Source organism: Denticeps clupeoides, chromosome 9 (genome assembly GCF_900700375.1).
Source record: "Denticeps clupeoides chromosome 9, fDenClu1.1, whole genome shotgun sequence".
NCBI classification, from domain to species: Eukaryota; Metazoa; Chordata; class Actinopteri; order Clupeiformes; family Denticipitidae; genus Denticeps; species Denticeps clupeoides.
The window spans coordinates 15,904,557-15,925,075 of record NC_041715.1 but is presented as its reverse complement, the minus strand read 5'-3'; the positions used below and the strand labels follow the sequence as shown (position 1 = coordinate 15,925,075).

Sequence of the window (20,519 nt, the reverse complement as noted above, 5' to 3'; positions counted from 1 at the left end):
TTCAGAAACGTGATGTCATCTTGAGACACCGTCTTGTCATCCTTACTAGTATCCTTGAAGTCAGACTCGAGTACCTTAATAACATCCGATGGAGTCACTGGAGGAAGCTCCTTGACTGCAACTCTGTGACACATGTTGCTTAGCGTGTCGTGGTTAGATGGTGAACAACCCACAATGCTCCACCCCAGATCTGTGCGCACTGCATAAGGTTCATTATCCTTTCCCAAGATTACTTGCTGTGGTGCCAGTGCCCTTGAACAGTTATAGCCTATTAACAGGCCAACCTCACAATCTAGCTGTGGTGGAATTTCATCAGCTATTTTACTAAGATGATTCCAGTGTCTTGCCGTTTCACAGGTAGGAATGTGTGTTCGATTTATTGGAATGCAATCCTTGGTGTAAGCAGGTGGCAAATCAATGAGGATCGTGGAGTTATAGCCTCTCACTCGGTGACCTGAGATCCTTTCGCTGTTCACTAATGCATTTCTTCCAATCATGGTGGTGAGTTTCAGTCTCACAGGATGGGTCTTGGTTTGTAAGCTATGACTAATTTCTTGGTCAACAAAAACTGTATCACTTTGTGTGTCGAGCAGGGCATAAACAAGTTTTTCCATACCTGGATCACTAACTGAAGACAGCCATACTGGTACAATCATGGAGGTGTTGGAGAACGGCTCTTCAGTGTTCACACTGAGAGACAATGTGGTAGCTGATTCATCTGCGTGGCTCTGGTTTGAGACTGTAGGTGTTTTGAATTTGGTATAGTTGTCATCATGGAGATACGTTGGATGTTTTCCCTTGCAGATGTCGCATGAGTGTCTGTGCCGGCAGTCCCTTGCACTATGGCCCGGCTTCAGACATCCATAGCACAGTTTCCTTTCTTTCACATATTTCCTTCTTCCATCCAGAGACTTCTCCTTGAACATGGGACAGCAGTGCAGACGATGTTTACTGTCTTGGCATAGAATGCATGGAGCCTTTAAACCAGACCTCAACTGCCCTTGATTCCCAGTCTCTGTTACTGTCTGTGTGTGGACTACACTGGATTTAGTGTTTCTTTCTTTAAGATGGTGTTTCTCTGTGTGTGGCCCTGATGAATGGAGAGCATGAAATGAGGTTATGGGGTTGCAGGCGATTTCTGCCTCATTTAGCATGAAATTAACAAAGTCTCTGAAGTCCGGAAATTCCTGCTTGTCGTTCATAACTTGAGTGACCTGCCGGTTCCACCGTGATGCTGCCCATTCAGGTAACTTTAGAACCAGTTTCTGATTTTCTTCACAGTCATTCAAAATCTCAAGACCCTTAACATGAGGCATGGCTTCCTGACATGCATGCAGGAAATCTGCAAACGTTCTCAATCCTTCAGCGTCCCTTGACTGGATCTTTTGCCAATTTGCCAGCCTCTCTCTAAAGGCTCTCTGTACAATGAATGGTTGACCATACCTGTGGTTGAGGCGAACCCAAGCATCGTTATAGGCTTTATCATCATTCCTGTAAAAGATGCCATCAAGCGTTTTCCTGGCTGGACCTCCCACATACCTTTTTAAATAATACAGTTTGTCTGCTGAAGAGATGTTCTTTCTGTCTATGAGTGATATGAATGAGGCCTTCCACTCAATGAACTGGATGGGGTCACCAGTGAACATGGATGGTTCTGGCATTGGAAGCCTATTCAGAGCTATGCTGTCTTGAACTACTTGAGCTAGGTGGGATGCATCAGATTGTGACCGTGATGATGTTACTGGACCGTGGAAGGACTGGTGAATAGGGGCTGAACCCAAAGGCTTCTGAATCCCTTCCTGATTGTAGATATTCAATTTAGCTTGCGCAGCTCTTATGTCCTTCTCAGCTTTCAGTCTTGCCAGCTCATTTTTCTGGGCTGCTAGATCCCTTTTCTGTTGTTCTTCCAGCTGTTGAATTCGTTCACATTGTTTTTCCTCCTCCAGTAACATCTCATACTCTACTTTCCTTGCAGCTAACTCTGCAGCAGCATCCGCTATTTTGACCGCTACCATGGAGGCTATGGAATGTTGGCTGGAAAGTGATACTGTAGATCCATAGATGGAGCGAGCATAGTCTCTGTTAAGCAGCTCACGGAGACGTTGTTTCACAGTTTCACCGTCAAATTCTCCATCTATGCCTGCTATCCTTTCATAAGCAATTTTAACAATGTCCTTTGTCACTGCCTCACATGCATCAACGTGACGTCGTGTTTCATCAGAGGGTGCAATATAGTCTCTGATTTCCATATAGAGGTCCGTAACATCATTATTTGCTTTCTCTAGTGTGTCTATGAGAGCTGCAATTTGATTTTCAGGGATATCTACCTTTAGTAGCTCTCTGGCCTTGCGTGCCTGGATTTTCCATTGTTCGTACAGGTGAATGAGCCTTTTCTCCTTTCTGTGAGCCTCCTCTCTCTGATATGCAAGCATCTTCTCTGTGGTGCTCCGTAAACGACTAGAACGGCGAAGTTCCTCCTCTCCGCTGTCCTGACCGGCGTCCATCATCTGACCTTTACTACTGCTTGCTGATGCTTCCATATCATGAGTGAGTGTCACGGCTTTCGACCATCATCGGATCCCTCTTCGGAACATCGAACTTGTGAGATGGAATCGATGAGGTACAAGCTCTTACTGTAGCGTCCCGTCGAATTAAAACAGCTTTACTGATGGTCTGATGCTCTTTATTTCTTTCTCATTCACATTGCGTTATCAAAACCAACTCAAACCAACGTAAGAGCTAAAAGAAAACAATAAATACAAATTAACAATCTAAAATAAAATAAACCGTCATTAAATAAAGCTAAGTATAGCCATAGCTTTGACTCTCTTAAACATAAAGAGTTTAAATAAATGTACAGAAAATGCCAACAAACCTTGTGTCCACTATCGACAGGAGCTAAACAAAGAAAACTATACACTTTCTGCAACGCTATTTCACTTTATCACCGTGTTTTCCGTCGTTTTATGTACTTTCCCGGTTAACTTTCGCTCTCCGCGCTAATACAGTCAACTTCCGGTTTTCCGTCCTTTCAAAATAAAAGTATCCGTCTCACAGGAACTTACAAAATAAAGGCACATAAGTAAAGTTATGATAGCAAGACTTAAAACATGTTACACAATAACCCAAAAACGTTTCAAAGTCATTTACATGAGGTTCTTAAGAGTACAGTGGCCCCCATAATCCTTAAATGTAAGACATTTGGGACAACCAGAACTTTTTCTACAGTTGGCCGTCCGGCCAAACTGAGCTTTCCGAGGAGAAGAGCCTTGGTGAGAGAGGTAAGGAAGAACCCAAAGATCACTGTGGCTGAGCTCCAGACATGCAGTCGGGAGATAGGAGAAAGTTGTAGTAAGTCAACCATCACTGCAGCCCTCCACCAGTCCAGGCTTTATGGTAGAGTTGCCCAACAGAAGCCTCTACTCAGTGCAAGACACATAAAAAGTTTGCCAAAAAAACACCTGAAGGACTCCAAGATGGTGATAAATAAGATTCTCTGGTCTGATGAGACCAAGATAGATTTTTTTTTTACCGCTAAGATAGATTTAGATTTACCGCTAAGCGGTATGTGTACCTGTCAAATACAGTCCCAACAGTGAAGCATCAAGCTATGGAGATGTTTTGCAGATACAGGGACAGGACTACTTTTTGCAATCAAGGGAAAGATGAATGCAGCCAAATATAGGGATATCCTGGACTAAAACCTTCTCCAGAGTGCTCAGGTTTGCGTGGTTGGCGGCGTGATCAGCGCAAATGTTCAAAGGAGAAGCCGGCATACCAGCAGAGAGAGAGAGGAGGGGGAAACAATTGGTGGTGTTGCTCCCATTATCCTCCTGTTATGTTTTGTGCTGCCCTGTAGTTCCTCTTTACGTTAATTATTGTTCACTGTACATAGTTATTATTCGCGGAATAAAACCTTACTGAGCGCCAACCCTCTCTTTGCGGCATCTGTCTGAGTTAGTGGGCTCGACCTGATATAAATACTTTATTACCTAGCACTTGGTATTTTTGACAACCCTATCTAGGTCTACGTTCAACTAGATCAGTTGTTTTAATGCAGTTTTATGTAAAAAAAATCCCAAAAATAAACCCACACTGGTGTTTAACCGTTTTGTTATCTAGTCTATTGTGTGTATTATTCAGCACATTTTATTGTGTTTGTTAATTGATAATAAAGCATTATATAAAATGATTGTCACGACGGCAAGCTGACGGGGGAAGGAAGCACAGAGGCGTGACATAAGGGAAACAATGATTTTATTAATAAATGCAAATAAACTCGGCACGGTGGCCGAAAACAGGGGGAATAACGGGGAGAACAAAAACGAGCCCGCAGGCGTGTGGCGATTGCCGGAACTCAAAAACAAACAGCCGTTGCAAGGTCAAGTTCACACAAGTTCACAAAAATGTCGCCGCTGCAGAGGGGCGGAGCCACAGGCTTTTAATAGCTGTCCGGATTGGCCCCAGCTGGAAACCTCATATGGAGCCAATCCAGACAATGATATTTGAATAAAAGTATATGTTTGAAAAACATGTCTATCAATGCTTTTTTTCCATCAATTCTTCCATCATTTTTTAAAATTCATATTCTCTTTCACACTATAATGCTTACATTAAACTTGCAAAAGTGTTTTACCTAGCATAATGCAAATAATTCCGCAGACATAAACCAAATTACTGCAGCTTGCCACAGTGGAGTACAGCATATTGGATTGAGTCTCCTAGGACCACCTGTCTCCATTCCCTATCGACATCCCCCCTCATCTACCAAAGAGCGTGATATGTACCCTGGTCCTTCAAAGTGGTCACTCACACAGAGAAAATTGTGATGAGCAACACAGGCTTTGGTGATATCCTGAGCACTGTCAATGGAACACTCCATAGGCCAAAGGCATTTTCAACTACACGCCTAGCTCTTGAATGGCGATAATTGAACACTAGCTGGTCTGGAGTGAGAGTCCCTAAAAAAAAGGGCGAAAAAATATGATAACACAAAATGTTGATAGTGAAATAATGATGGTGAAAGAATGATGCACACTGACCTGGATATGGGCGCATGAGGTTCACTTTCAGTGGGAAAGCTTAATCGGCGACAAAGACCCGGCGGCACAGCACTTCACTCCCTGGCAATTTTGACCGGGTGTAAACTTAGATGTCCGCAACAGAGAAATGGTGTCCTGCGTCACACTCTGGCATCAAAATAAAACTGAAATACCTCGAAGAATGATTGTAAAACTGTATTTTCCATCAAACGATCCTAAACAATTGGGATAATTCCATACAGAAAAATAATCCTCCTTAATGCTTTGCCATTTTGCTTGATCCAGGTATGCAACAAACTCGTTTTTTAACAATACGCATATTGCTTGGGACACTTAACTGACAATGTGCCCAACTGTAACTGAGCCAAGCTTGTAACCGGCTGCAAGAGCTCATTCCAGTTGCGAAAAATTGACGGGTGAGCCTGATTGTGTCCAAAATGAGGGCGAATTTGGCAAAGCCATCCAAGAAGCACGGTTAAAGTCAAAAAGGGTTGGCAATGAAATAATCTAGGACTGGAATGGCTTACAGCTATGTGATAAGAATCGGCGAAGAGTTTGCAGTGTTATGGCGTGTTTAGTGGCCCTTGGTTCTGGTGTGCTTGGTTCAATCTTCTTCCCGGTCGGCTGGTGGCACGGCGGCCGTGACAGTTACTAACAGTATAACTCCAAATATGGGATAATACACTGAAATATGTCGATTTCACAATCACATTCAGAAAATATAAAGCCCGAGTCCGTTAACAAAAACTGTGTAGCAGCCTCTGATGACCAAACTGAGGTCGATCCACGACTCACGTCGAGATGAAGAACCGTCCTGAAGCAGCGTGGATTCAGGTCATGGCACCACTGTAACCGGACAGGTCGTGCTCCACTGCCTCACTCTGCATTGAGTTATTTAGTGAAGGACTAAGCCGGTCCCCAGCACGCAGCCTGCAAACTCAAGATGGAGCGTGCTCGGACGGCCAAATTGCATCATCAACATGAAGACGGCGTTCTCAAAAGAAAAGTCGCAACAGATTTCAATAGGTAATAATCAATATATGTCCAATTAAAACGAAATGGGGAGGATTTCATGTGGAGTTCCACAAAAAAAGAGATTTAACACTTCTTTCACCCAATTACATGTGCATTTATTTTTTATTCAGGGACTGGATTAATTTGACACTTCTCACTGGTCCTGGAGGGCACCAGTCCTGCACATTTTACCTTCATTTAGCGCACCAGATTCATCTCAAGAACTGGGTGATAATGGGTACAGAAGTTGAATCAGGCGTGGTAAATGAAGGTAAAATGTGCACGACTGGTGCCCACCAGGACCAGGGACGGTGAACCCTGGCCTGCACGATGTGGGTGGTAGTAGCCTAGTGGGTAACACACTCGCCTATGAACCAAAAGACCCAGGTTCAAATCCCACTTACTACCATCGTGTCCCTGAGCAAGACACTTAACCCTAAATTGCTCCAGGGGGCGACTGTCCCTGTCACTACTGACTGTAAGTCGCTCTGGATAAATGCTGTAAATGTAAATGATTCTCCACGGCCGCTCGCTCTGGTCTCCTGCGACCGACGCTTCGCAGGTTCGGCCGCCAGGGGGCGCTGTCTACGCGTCCGCGCTTTTCCCGGCGGATGCAGTGCCAGTTCGAATGGCTGGAGGCACTGCGCGTCTTTTATTGTTCGAGCCAGTAGCCGAACGCGGATCCGCCGCTCGCCTCGCCGTAATCCCGTCTCCGCAGACAGCCGCCCGACATGGCGACCGCGGGGGAGCCGCTGTGCGTGTGAATCCCGCGCCTCCCGCCACGTCTCACGCGTGGATTTAGCAGATCTTCAGACAGGGTAAGGCACTGGTGCCGCAGTGGACGACTGCCCCGCAACTTATTTTCTCACAGGAGTGGATTAGCGGGGGAAAGCAGGAAAGCACACCTCTTCTTTTTTTTTTTCTTGACATCGACATTTTATTTTATTTTATTTACAAAAGTTACGTTCGCGATGTCGTTTTCTATCTGAAGGTAATCGGTCGGATTATAATTTTTATCGTCAGTCCCGTCGCCTGGTGCCGTTGCATTTTTTCAGGTAATGAAGGTTACGGCGATCTTAACAGAACCGAATCCCGAATCCCGATCCCCACGGCTTGCATTCAGCGTGTGCGTGTGTGTGTGTGTGTGTGTGTGTGTGTTGCAAGTGGTCCCGATTTTGCATCCTTTTCATGAGCATTTTCGCCGCCGTCGTTAACGCTCCGGGACCGGGTTATTATTGCACCAGCGAGCTGTGAAAAGCGAGCACATCCGCAACACAGGAGACCGCCGGGGATTTACTCCGCTAACCTACATCTCGGATCCAGGTTTCGCCTTTAAATAGCAGAGCCGCTCGGACGAATGTGGCTTTTTATACCAGCCGGGGTGGCAGCGACCTGTCCCCGGCGATCAGGGTAATCTCGGTAATCCGCGAGGACTGCATGTCTAACGGCATGTGACGTAGGTGGTGATAATTAATGCTAGTTGGATTGTACGGTTTTTTTTTTTAATGTTTTCATTTTTTACGTCGACCCGGGTGGACGCGGGTCGCCGTGTAGCCGGCACGCATCGCCGGGCATGTTGTCCGAGAGGACGTTTGTATCGGCCGTAAACCCCGCCCCCTGGCTTCCCGTCATGCCCTTCCGCGGCGTTCGGAGCCACGCCCTTGCGAATGTAAACACTGGCGCGTATGGTGACGCCGGGTGAATATGGAGAAAGGAGAAAGTTGCCTTCAGATACTCACGTTTCTTGGCCCAAGCGTCCTTTTAGATTCGTTTACCCTTATCCAGAGCGACTTCCAATCAGTAGTTACAGGGACAGTCCCCCCCTGGAGACACTCAGGGTTATGTGTCTTGCTCAGGGACACGATGGTAGTAAGTGGGGTTTGAACCTGGGTCTTCTGGTTAACAGGCGAGTGAGTTACCTACTATCTACTATAGGCTACTATCAGCTGCATTCAGCGTGTTAGCATGTCGATGACGAATAACTGCATACGTTGGTTCGTTATTAAACCCTCCGCTCAGAAAACGTAGAAATATTTTGGTCAGCTTTTATCATCTGGTACTGTTCCCGACACATAATTACATTGTAAAATATTTCAGTGCAGCTGGTTGCGATGTATTGAAGTGTTACGGTTTAGGGTTAGGTGTTTGCCTGGGGCTTTTAACACAGCGACTTCAGAGACAAAACCGACAGCATCTCATGAGTGTAATTGCTGTGTAATGGTGTGATGTGGGACGTAATTAGCATTTCATTAATTACTTTTACTCTTTCAGGGGCAAAAATAATTTACAGGTATTAATTTAAAACTGTATGATATGTCCCATGTCTAGTCCCAGGTTGCTTTTGGCCTTTGTCCAGTATTGCGGATTGGGATGTAGCTCACAGAGTAAGGTCTGCACTAGTAGCACTCTGATCCCGCAGCTGAATCTTCTTTAGGAGACGGTCCTGACGCTTGTTGGACTTTCTTGGATGTCCCAAAGCCTTCTTCACAAAGCCTTTTTAATGCAATTTTCCTTGCAGAGAACCATGGTTAACAGAGGATGAGCGATGATTTCAAGCATCACCCTCCTTTTAAAGCATCCCTTCTAGCTTCCTTCTAGCTGGTCTACCACTATGTACCATCTAACCTCTACAACTCATACAAAATGCAGCATGACTGATCTTTAACCTTCACGAATTCTCCCACACCACCCCTCTACTACGTTCCCTCCACTGGCTCCCAGTAGCTGCACGCATCAGGTTCAAAATACTGATGCTGGCCTACAAAGCCAAACATGGAGCAGCACCATCCTACCTCACAGCCCTTATTACACCTCGCACTGCACCTCGTGTACTCCGAGCCTCCAGTACTGCTCACCTGGTCCCTCCATCTCTGAAGGTAAAAGGAAAACATTCATCTAGACTCTTCTCCGTCTTGGCCCCTCGGTGGTGGAATGAACTTCCCCTCGAGGTCAGAACAGCTCAGTCACTGAGCACCTTCAAACGACAGATCAAGACCTTCCTCTTTAGAGAATATTTAGATTAAATTGTAATTTTCTTATTGTCGAACTTGTATACAGAATCTACAACAGAGTGAATAAAAAGATTGTATTCATAGTTGGGGTCCTAGTGAACCGGAATTGATCTCTTCATCGATGGTAACATAAAAGCACGTGGTAAGTCACTCTGGATAAGGGCGTCTAGCCAAATGCCGTAAATGTAAGCATCCAGTCTGCTATTCTGACTCAACCAGCATGACAGAATGGTCTCCAGCCTTGTGCTCCTCAACACTCTCACTTGTGTTACTGAGAGGATCACTGAAATGATCTCAGCAGGTCCTTTTGTGGCAGGGTTGCAGTGCAGTGGAAATTGGGGACTTTGCTGATCACTTTTAATAACAGTGTGGAGTAAATGCAAATTGCCATAATAAAACGGAAGCAGCAAACAGTGTGAAAATCAGCATTTGTGTCATTCTCAAAACCTTTGGCCATGACTGTACTCTCTCCATGCTCTTCACAAAGCATGATAGGTTGCTGATGTGAGTAAGTTAAGGACAATTAACTCATTTGAGAGGGAAAAAAAAACTGGTGTCTGTCGTTTTATAACCTTATGGTGTGATAAATGCTCATACTTATTTAGTGGAAATTAAGTTGCAGTGGGGTGGTGTGAATGTCTAAACAGATTTCGCAGAAGGTGTGGGCAGAGGTCCTCTTGCAATTTCCTTTGATCTCTCCGAAACTGAACCCTCACACTCAAATGACCCCGTTGATTGGATCTTAAGACTACATGACTGCTTTGGAATGTGTGATAAACAGAGTGGAACTGTCCAGCCCTCTAAGATGGCTTGGTGCCTTGGGGTAGGGAGGGGATGGAAGGGTCAACTTCACAGGGATGTGTTACCAGCACACTTGCTGAACTCTGAAGGCCACTGAAAAGCAGCTTTAGTTTTGGAAAATCTACAGGCCAGTGGACCTCAGTCATCTTAGCGGCTGTGACTGGAGCTGATCTACTGTTCCTGTACCAGATCTCTCTCTTATGCTGCTGACATCATATTAGCCTTCTACTGTATGCCTGAGTATTATTTTGATTTTATTTTTCTTTGTAAGTTTTTGTGAGTTTCTGTGAGTAAGCTTTGTGAATTTTTTGTTTTTTTGGCCACTTCTATTGCCCCTTGGTCTAGGTTCATAGGGAGAACAAGGGTGTTGTGGTGTATTGCAGTGGGAGAATGGCAGTGAACCAGGTGACAAATTATTCAGTGATAAACGACATTTTATTTAAAATAAAGTGACGTAATTGTCATTGCGAAACACTGCAGCACAGCACACGGTGACACAACAAAATGTGTCCTCTGCTTTTAACCATCACCCTTGGTGAACAGGCGCCGGGGAGCAGGGTGTGGGGATGGTGCTTTGCTCTGTGGCACCTCAGTGGCACCTTGGCGGATCGGGATTCGAACTAGCAAACGTCTGATTACGGGGCGTCTTCTTTAACTGCTAGGCCACTACTGCCCCGTAAATACAAAATAAACGAAATCGAGGACAGACCACCGCAGCCTGGATCAAGGGTGGCATTTAAAGGGCAGCATAACAGTTCTATCCCTACATGACCCCTACATGATCCCTACATGACCCCAACTCTTAACACCCTAGCTTACTACTATCCCTATAAAACTTACATTTGGTGGCGCCCACCGCTACTCCTGGGGTGTATAACAAAACCAAGACCTATGGGTGGTATGTAGGTGTGCGCACGTTCCGCCTTTCCCAACACGCAGTGGGTCCACTGATCCGCTTTTGTGTAGATTCACTGTCTGACTATCTGTGAAAACCAAATGTGCAGAGAACAGAGAAATACAGCTTGTACCCGAAAACGCAGAATGCACACAAACTTCAAGGACACAAACGATGACAGGCGCCGCTGCAATAAATATTTTAATACGGCCAACTCAACATCAAAGTTAATAATTATTCTCAGGAAGCCAGGGGAGGAGCCTAGAAGTAAACAAAAACAACAACAAACACCCCACGTATCACCTCTAGCAGGCGTGAAATCCCCCTTCCCATAAACTAGCAACTGCACGTTCACTTTATTTATTTAAAAAAAAGATAACATAATACATAACACCCCCACAGTTTACACAAAAGAACTACTCCCACCAAAAAAAACAATATAAGGAGAACCTCTCTTATAGTTAAAGCCAAAAATTTACACACACCAACACTAGGTGCATACATAAAAAATTCTCTCACACATTATTTTGACATTTAGCAAATGTTAATACTACCGTTGGTAGAGAACTAGAACCAGTATAGATCTTAAAATGCTGCATTCCCCACAACATGGCCAGGGTTGCCTTCTCAGTGGTTTAATAATTCACTTTGTGTCAGTTGAACTTACATGAGTCATAAAGAAGCAGTTTTCACTAATTATCAAGAAGGATTTTTTCCTTTATAAGCAAATCTGTACATGAAGCTAACTAAGCAATAAGCCAAGAGGGGGAGTTTTATTGCTTTCGGCTTTGCCAATTTGGCACAACATATCCTAATTTTTATCATCATTGTTACAGTCATATCGCAGTTTACGTTTCAGATTAATTTATGACTTGTGACTATCCAAATATGCTCTAAAATTTATATTAAGCTTTAGCAATTAAGTACTTCCATCTTTGACCACACCACTGCTGAGCAGCGTTAGTCAAGCAGCAACGTTGTCATGTGGTGTTGCAACTTGTAACAAGGCATAATGATATTTTATTTCTCAGGAGTGCTCTCATCAGAATGACCAATTAGCTGTTCGCTCTGAAACTCACTAGAGACGTTGGGGTTGTAAATGTGTATTGGTCTAATTTGCTGATTGGACAAAATTGCAAGGTGTTGTAGAATTCATAGAGGTTTGCTGAATTTGACTTAAGTGTTGTCTTGAGGGGTTGGATTCATCACTGTTTTTAGCTCGATCTTTTGGTAACAAATGTTTTTTTTTAATATTATTATTCTACAGGACCACTGACCTGAATTAGGGAGACCATGGTGGACCCCAAACTTCGATCTTCAGCTGGTCAGCGTCTCGGAGCCCCGGAGACACTGGGGATCAGCACTCTTGATCCAGGGCACAAACCTCCTGCTATGCCTCCAGGACGACACATCTCCATACGAGTCCGAATGCTGGACGACACCGAGGAGATCTTCGACGTATCTGTGAGTGCTGCTAGCACCTTCAATGCAGCATTTATAAGCTCTTTTATTCACCATAGCAATTAGCGGATCGATGTATGTGAAATGGGATATGTCTTTATAGCACTGTGAAAATATCCACCTAGATATCAATAGAAACATTTGACAATAAAGACACAAACTGTAGCTTTCGTTCATTTTCAGTAGTGGTTTTGAAATTAATTTCTTAATCGATGCATCATGATTCAGATGTGGACTTTTTAGCATCAATGAAGTGCAGAACATAATCGATAATATCATAATGACGTTGCGTGGTGATATTTATTTTATTATTAACTCCACATGTGTTCGTTCATTGTTTTGATGCCTTCAGTGAGAATCTACCAATGTAAATGGGACTGAAAATAAAGAAAACACATATTGACCTCTGGTGAACCAAATCCTTTGGTTAACCTCAGAAATTTTATGTGAATCTTACCTGTTGCCTGGCGCATCTGGAATGAATTGCCACATCGGAATTGATATATTTGAAAAGTTTACTCTCTCACTTCATCTGTCGTCCACTGGAAAGCAAATTTTGGTTCGTTCACCCTTCCTGGTGGCAAAGGACAGTTCATTCTTGTCATTTATTACTATCATGAATACTGGTTTTGCTACTGAAGCACTAACAACACATACATTTTAACCTTAAACCGATTCTTTATATTGAAGTCTAATAGAATGCAGTGGGTGGGGATCTTATGTCTCGTTTTGGAAAAAGCCTGGAAGGCTTCTCCAGTGTTCTCTAGTATCATATTACCAGACACCAGTTGAAAAAGAAAGCCCCTGTCCTGTAGCCTAGTTTTAGAACAGGGGAGCTGTATTGAGATTAATTCCCATGAGAGCTGTTTTGCAGACTTCTTTTTACTTACCTGGTGTCTGAAGGCAGGACGTATTCTGCACGAATCACAGAACCACAAACATCTCCGAGTATAGTGTGCATGAGCATTTAGATTAACTAAAGGCGGAATGTCACAGGCGTGCCAGGTGTGTTTTGACAGTGAACATTGCTTGTTGTTGGCTGTGTGTGTGTGTGTGTGTGTGTGTGTGTGTGTGTGTGTGTGTGCGCATATAATATAAAATAGAAATAACGCGTTAACGATAGACCTACTTTTCTGTTTGTTAACGGAAATGAAGAGGTGTAATTATATAACGCGTGAAACTGAACTGAAAATACACGAATCACAATATCTGTATTTGCATTATCTCTGCCTGTTTTAATTATTTTTTTACTCTAGTCTGCATGTAGTTGTGATTTTAGTATTTATTAGTCTGTCAAGTCCATACTCATTTTAGTCTAGTCAAGTTTTAGTCGTCTAAATCCATGAACATTTTAGTATAGTTTTAGTCAATGAGAACTGATGACCTTTTTAAAAAATTGTATTTGAATCTTTTTTTTGTATGCAATTCTATTTAACAGTATAGTACAAGTGCCTAGTAGAAAAGACAAAAACATTATTTTCTTTTAGTCAAAAAAATTTTTTTTTTCTACCACACATTTTGTTTCTTTTTCACTTCATTGTAAAGAAAGCACATCCAAGATTGCTTCATATTTTTTTTCAGCCATATGCTCATTAATCGGAAGCATCCTGAAATCTAATTAATTCCATGATTGCATTTTGCGGAAGTGACATAATCTGTTTGACCAGATGGAAGATACACGAAACCGAAACTACAATGTAACAATGCGATTAAATGCATCGTTTTGTTTTCGTCAAGGAAAATGAAGTATATAATATAAAATCTTGTAAACCTTATTAAGTCTCGTTTTTATTAGTCTAATATTACATGATATATTTCATTATAGTTCTAGTAAAATCATCAGCATTTAAGTCTTGTCTTCATCTTGTCAAAAAGATATTTTGTCATAAATTTTGTTGACTAAAGAAACATTAGCAATGACTGATTTCCTGGAACTGACTCTGCCTGCTTGACTTACTTTTGTCAGTCTAAATTCCTGATTGTGTTCACCCGATGTTTAGCGTACAAATGACCACATTGTGTCCTTGAATGTCTTTGTCTTATATGGCTTTGTTTCCCTGGTCCTTTATTTTGTGATTTTGTTGTAAGTAAAACCCGTGTCTTTTGTAAGTCATGCGATTGCATCCTTCCTTCTTGCACTACTCCACGGCCACAAGGAGACCGAGCCTCAGCTCTTCACACCGGTCTGCAGTTGCACACTCCTTCAGCCAACCTAAGATGAATGTAATGGGCGTAGCAATGTGGCTCTGCGTGGGGTGGGAAAAGAAAGCTCCCAACATGTAGGTTTGCTCAATTTAACCCTTTAGTTATTGCTTTTAGTGGCTGAGTATATTGCGCAGACAGTCCAGCTTCAACATCTAAACAGACAGGTTTGATGTCAGGACCGGCAACTCAATCAAATTCAACTAACAATGTCCACTTCACAGGGATTTTTATAGCCACTGAGCGCTCATTGGCTTACAAATACCAGTCCCATGATTCACAATTCACCGCTATTAAAGTTATATGCAAGGTTTGGTATACAATATTAAGGTTGTAATTACAAAATTTTCAATGAATAATTTTTATTTAATTTTACTACAGCATTACACTCATTAATTTCCAATACTGGTAATAAAGTATGGTATTGTATGAAAACGTTGCATCAAAAGATCAAAATTGTAGACTTTATATGTATTACTTTATTTAATCTTGCTTTTTTCCAAAGCCATATAGATACATAGTTTATTCCAGTAAATGCAATAGATATTGATCGCAAAAAAACATATAACAGTAATATAATCCATTAATATAATCCATTCCCATAGACATTATTAGGGCGCTTTCAAATCTACAGGCTTTAGGTCCGTTCAAACTTCATTTCCCCATGGTATGGTTTCATCTGGTGTAAACAGAGTAATTGCACTCACCAAAAAAATCGCACCAAGACCCACAAAAAGAGATGGTCTCGATTCGATTCAAATCAAATCGCGAACTGTGATGCGGCCCTTCTGGTGAGAACGTGTACTGAACCAAAACAAGACCAAATGCTATCCCATGGTTTGAGAACAGTGAATTATGGGTAAATTTCAGTGTCGTTTTCAGTTTTTTCATACTTCCATTTGATTAATGCACGCCACCTCCTGTTTTGTCAAGTTCTCCGTTATTTGAAGCAACGCATTTTGGTTTGCTTGAATTTTTTTCCCTGCGTTGAAGGGATATGAACCAAAAGGAAAATGTTCAAAATTCACCATCTTATTCGGACCAAAGCCAAAGGACTGTGTGAATGCGCCCTTATTTATGCACTTATTTTAGCATAGATTCCAGCATGTTCATTTATGGCGCAATCTGTGTAGTTTTTCTTACCTACACTTCAAGTGGTCTCTCTCTGTGTGTGTGTGTGTGTGTGTGTGTGTGTGTGTGTGTGTGTGTGTGTGTGTGTATGTTTCTATAAGTACTCACAGCAGTGCACAGCTGTCATTCACACTCTGAAATAGTGGCATATTCCCAGGCACCATGCACAGCGTGAAGAAAACCTGTGAAATCATTGTCAATTTCCTGTTCCTTGTTGTACCCTCCATCTGTTCTATCTGTCTCAATCACTCAATTCCAGGCTCAGATGAAGAGAGGGATTCCTAGCCTGTCTACTATATAGCGTAATATTCACTGCAGTGTATGAAATATATTAATGTATAAGTATATGAATGTATTTTATTTTGCTGCAACGTCTTTCTATAGAAACCATGATGTAACCATAGATGACTAGTCTGTGCCCTCTGAAAAATATGTACAGTAATATACTACATACTACTGTAAAATACAACAGTTTTAGACTATAATGAAACTAAAGTAACTCTGAAACTGGGACTATAAAAGTGTAAAGAATACAAATAATAATTGCAACAAAGTGAAACTGGCAATAATTTATTTTGATTACAGAAAAACTGTTGATATCAAAAGACGTTTTTTCTGTCTTTCTCTCTGTCTGGTAGCTGCAACGGGTTACCTAAACCAGCAAAACGGAACTAATCACATCAGACCATGGATGATGAATGAGGAGATTTAATTTGGCATCAGGTAGAGGAGTTCAGTTCTTCTGAAGATTCCTGGTGGGAAAATCCTGCACTATAAAATGAAGCCTGTTTTTAAATAAAGTTAGGTAACACAGGATCTTAGCTGATGTTACGCTCACTTGGTTACATCATCCAATCACATGGCTTCTCCTATCACTCTTATGCTGATGACGCCCAGCTCTATTTGTCATTCCCACCAGAAGATGCTACTATAGCAACAAAAATTTCGGCCTGCCTCTCAGACATATCGGCATGGATGTCTGAGCGACACCTCCAACTGAACCTATCCAAAACCGAAATTCTGATCTTTCCGGGCAACAATTCCCCTCAGCAAAACCTTTCAATTCAAATTGGCTCGCTACTGTTAACACCCACGGCATCTGCAAAAAGCCTTGGAATTTGGATAGATGACAAACTGAGTTTGAACCATCACGTTGTTATGATCTCCAGATCCTGCAGGTTCACTCTCTACAACATTTGCAAGATTCGGCCTTTTCTCTCGCAACAGGCTACGCAGCTCCTCGTCTAGGCAATGGTCATCTCCAAACTCGACTACTGTAACTCTCTCCTGGCTGGAGCCTCTGCAGTCACCATAAAACCACTCCAGATGATCCAAAAGATGGCAGCCCGTCTCATCTTCAATCAGCCAAAATACACCCATGTTACACCTCTTCTTACCTCCCTCCACTGGCTCCCTTGATCCTTGATGCTCGCCTACAGGGCTGTAAATGGAACTGCGCCCTCCTACATCAACACAATACTACCTAGCTACACTCCTGCACGCTCTCTCAGATCTGCAAACGAAAGGAGACTAAAAATTCCTTCTTCACGGGGTCTCCGATTCCAATCATCTCTGTTCTCCGTTGTTGTCCCTGGCTGGTGGAACAACCTGCCCTCCTCCACACGACTAGCCGAGACTATCACCACTTTTAAGAAGCTGGTGAAAACCCTCTTGTTCAAAAAATATTACAGACAAATCTAACACTTACACACGCACATGCGTACACATTGCACAAAACAATACAAAAATGTATAAATACATTATAATTTTTTCTTCGTCTAGCACTTAACAATCTCTGAGCATGCTCTTCACTGACAAGTTGAGCCTTATCAGGGCTCTTAGTTTGTAAACTCAATATTCTATAGAAATCAAACGAGAATTGCTGGTGTCTTCCTCTTGTAAGTCGCTTTGGATAAAAGCGTCTGCTAAATAAAGTAAAGTAAAGTAAAGAACCAAACGCCCTGGCAGTTCCTCTTCATCTGGCCTCATTGGGTTTCTTGTTATAATTTCCAACGAGTTTCTCCAGCGGCTAATTGAGGGTAGACAACAGACAACTGTGTATTTTCATGACATTAACTGTGGTAACCTCTGGATGAAAAGCACCATGCATGTTTCCACCTCTGAGGAGAAACTTGAATGGGAGGAGAACTTGAGAAAGAGCTGTCTTGATTTTATTATAATAGTGTACCATAACCATAACTCTCTGTAGTGATATACATGTGGGTGGTAGTAGCCTAGTGGGTAACACACTTGCCTATGAACCAGAAGACCCAGGTTCAAATCCCACTTACTACCATTGTGTCCCTGAGCAAGACACTTAACCCTATGTTGCTCCAGGGGGGACTGTCCCTGTAACTACTGATTGTAAGTCGCTCTGGATAAGGGCGTCTGGTAAATGCTGTAAATGTATATGTAATGACATTTAACCAAATTGCATGTTCTCTCTGCATGTTGCACCGAAGACAATAATGAATTATTATTATTATTCAGAGATGATAGTGAAAGACAATTGCATACTTTGCTTTTATTTTAACCCCCTTATGTAATATTACTGTGGCTCAATATGGTATAGGTTCCCACAGTGATATTAAGGGTTACATTAAACCACCCACTCTTTCTTTTTAAAGGTTGCCATGGTTACAGAGGTCAGCTCTTTCTGAGGGCAAAATTTGTATTCTGTTGTCACAAAGGCCTGCATTCCTGCAGGGCTGAGGACTTGTAGCCGTGGGAGACGCGCCAGCCCCATCTTACCTGAGGCTGGTCTGTGTGCTAATTGGTGAAAATGCCATGTCTGAAGCTGAAGTTTTTCCCTCAGGCGCTGCGGCTTCGATAAAAGCTTGCAAATGAGCAGTGGGTCCTAATCACAAATCACAGGGTACAGCAAAAGCAGCAAATTCTGTAACCTGTTATGTGGGAGGATTTGTTTCCCACTTTTAGAGATATTATGAGTAGTGGGTATTGTGTGCAGTGCTTGTTCTTATTTGTCTACACTACACAGTCTATAATGTTTGATGTAAACCATGTGGAAGAAGTGACTTGCCAGCTCTTAGCAGACTTTAAATTGACATTTGTCCAGAAGATGTGATTTGGACCCACAGGCATCGGGACTGTGCTTGTTTGAGACGGGAGCTGACATGTTGTCCCTCCTTACATTTCTAAGGCTTTAAACATGTGGCAGATTCTGGCAGGTTGTTGACTGCTTTTGATATTTTATGGTTTAGTCTGAACAAAGTGCTTGAAATGAATATGCTTTCTTGAAATTAAGCACAGGAGCTTTGGACTACCTTTTCACCTCGAGGAAGTAAATTAGGCCACATATGTCCTAAATTTGAATATCTGCAATATATATATATTAAGATTGTTTGTTTGTCTTTTGCACACAACATTTATAATGCAGTATTATGTGCAGGCCTGAGGGAATATTAGCTAAAGGAGATATAGCGATACTATATGACATTTTGGCAATGATATCATAATTAATCATAATCATCTAGTTTTAACACCCATATCAGTATTTCAAGAGGGTTTAGTTGGTGTTCATTGTCATCTTTTAATAATAATAATTTGGTCTCAGTGTATCTTCATGGGAAAATAAAGGGAAAACAAAAAGAGAATTGATTATTCAAAGATCAGCTAGAATGTTGTGACTAAAAATATTGTATAATTTATTCATAATAGATGATGATGTATCATCATCCTCTGTGAAAAATGTATTTCATTGTGTAGAGCAAGTGTTAGGTGTAATGATCAGTTATTCTCACATATGGTTCACATATTGATGAAAAATTGGGTGTAAGACAATTGGGTGTCACATAATTTGATATTCTAATTAGCATAATCATTAATGCCCATCGCTCTTGAGGTATATTTTAGAGTGAATAGCTGACTGCTCATGATATCACCCATCGCTGTCCGCTGTGCACTTTCAGTTGTCTGCTCAGGAGAGGAGAATGTGGTTGGATTTGTAGCATTTAGGGCAGAGTCATTTATGCTAATCTGGAGAAGGCGAATTGATTGGTCTCACTGGGCGAGGAACATCTGTGGCTGTCACCGTTTATTACCCAGGGGGATTAGAGGCGAGCCAGCGTACCACACTGCTCTGCCTGCCCACTCACTCGCACCGTGCTACAGGGGTTCAGCACATCAACAGTAAGTAAAACTGTGGGCTTCTAAACATCTCTATTTTGGTTGATTGTTGAATACTGCTAGTATGGGTTAACCAATATCTACCTCTTATGATCTTCACGCTGGCTTGGTCTGACTCCAGTCCCAGTAATCTGTGAAAGTGAAATACTTTGGATAAAAGCATTTGCTACCAGAAGAGATGTAAAGTGGAGGCCCTGGGGCCATTGCTGAATGTCATTAGTGCCGTAGTTCCAGTGAAGACAAAGGCTTCAAACACAGACTGTGCCGGAGGTGCATGTGTGACTGCATGAATAAATGACTGTAAATTTCAGTTCCAAGCAGAGGCAGGCATGAGACTATACACTGTCAGCACAAAATCATTAAACAAACGATACAGAGTTCATAATGTAACATGTCATTAATTTTTAAGAGTATATTTTCTGTATTTTTAATGTGTACATCTGATTTTAGTTTACAGCAGTGAATAGGTGGTAGTATTCTAGTGGGTAACACACTTGCCTATGAAACAGAAGACCCAGGTCCAAATCCCACATACTACCATTGTGTCCAGAGCAAGAAACTTAAGCCTAAGTTGCTCCAGGGGGGGACTGCCCCCCCCCCCCCTGACTGTCTGATAAATGCTCTAAATGTAAATCAATAGCAGTGACCGCTCAAAAGAATAAAGGGAAGACTTAAACAACACAATGTAACACCAAGTCAATCACACTTCTGTGATATAAACAGGTGGAAATTATAGGCAATTAGCAAGACGTCCCCAATAAAGGTGTGGTTCTGCAGGTGGTGACCACAGACCAGATGTTTTGGTCACTTTTGAAT

The 20,519-nt window shown here is 42.3% G+C and overlaps 1 protein-coding gene across 3 annotated transcripts in view; it reads left to right on the top strand.

Annotated features, from left to right (window-relative positions):
• The first annotated feature begins 6,680 nt into the window (after positions 1–6,680).
• The window catches only part of LOC114796424 (FERM, ARHGEF and pleckstrin domain-containing protein 1), a 44,318-nt gene continuing 30,479 nt past the window's right edge, over positions 6,681–20,519 (top strand). For all 3 annotated transcript variants that reach the window (XR_003750727.1, XM_028990408.1, XM_028990409.1), the window contains exons 1-2: positions 6,681–6,874; positions 12,031–12,227. Coding sequence is in view for 2 of the 3 variants with exons in the window: in XM_028990408.1 (XP_028846241.1) it covers positions 12,057–12,227 (171 nt within the window). In the remaining variant the exon portion in view is untranslated. The remainder of the gene's footprint in view (positions 6,875–12,030; positions 12,228–20,519) is intronic.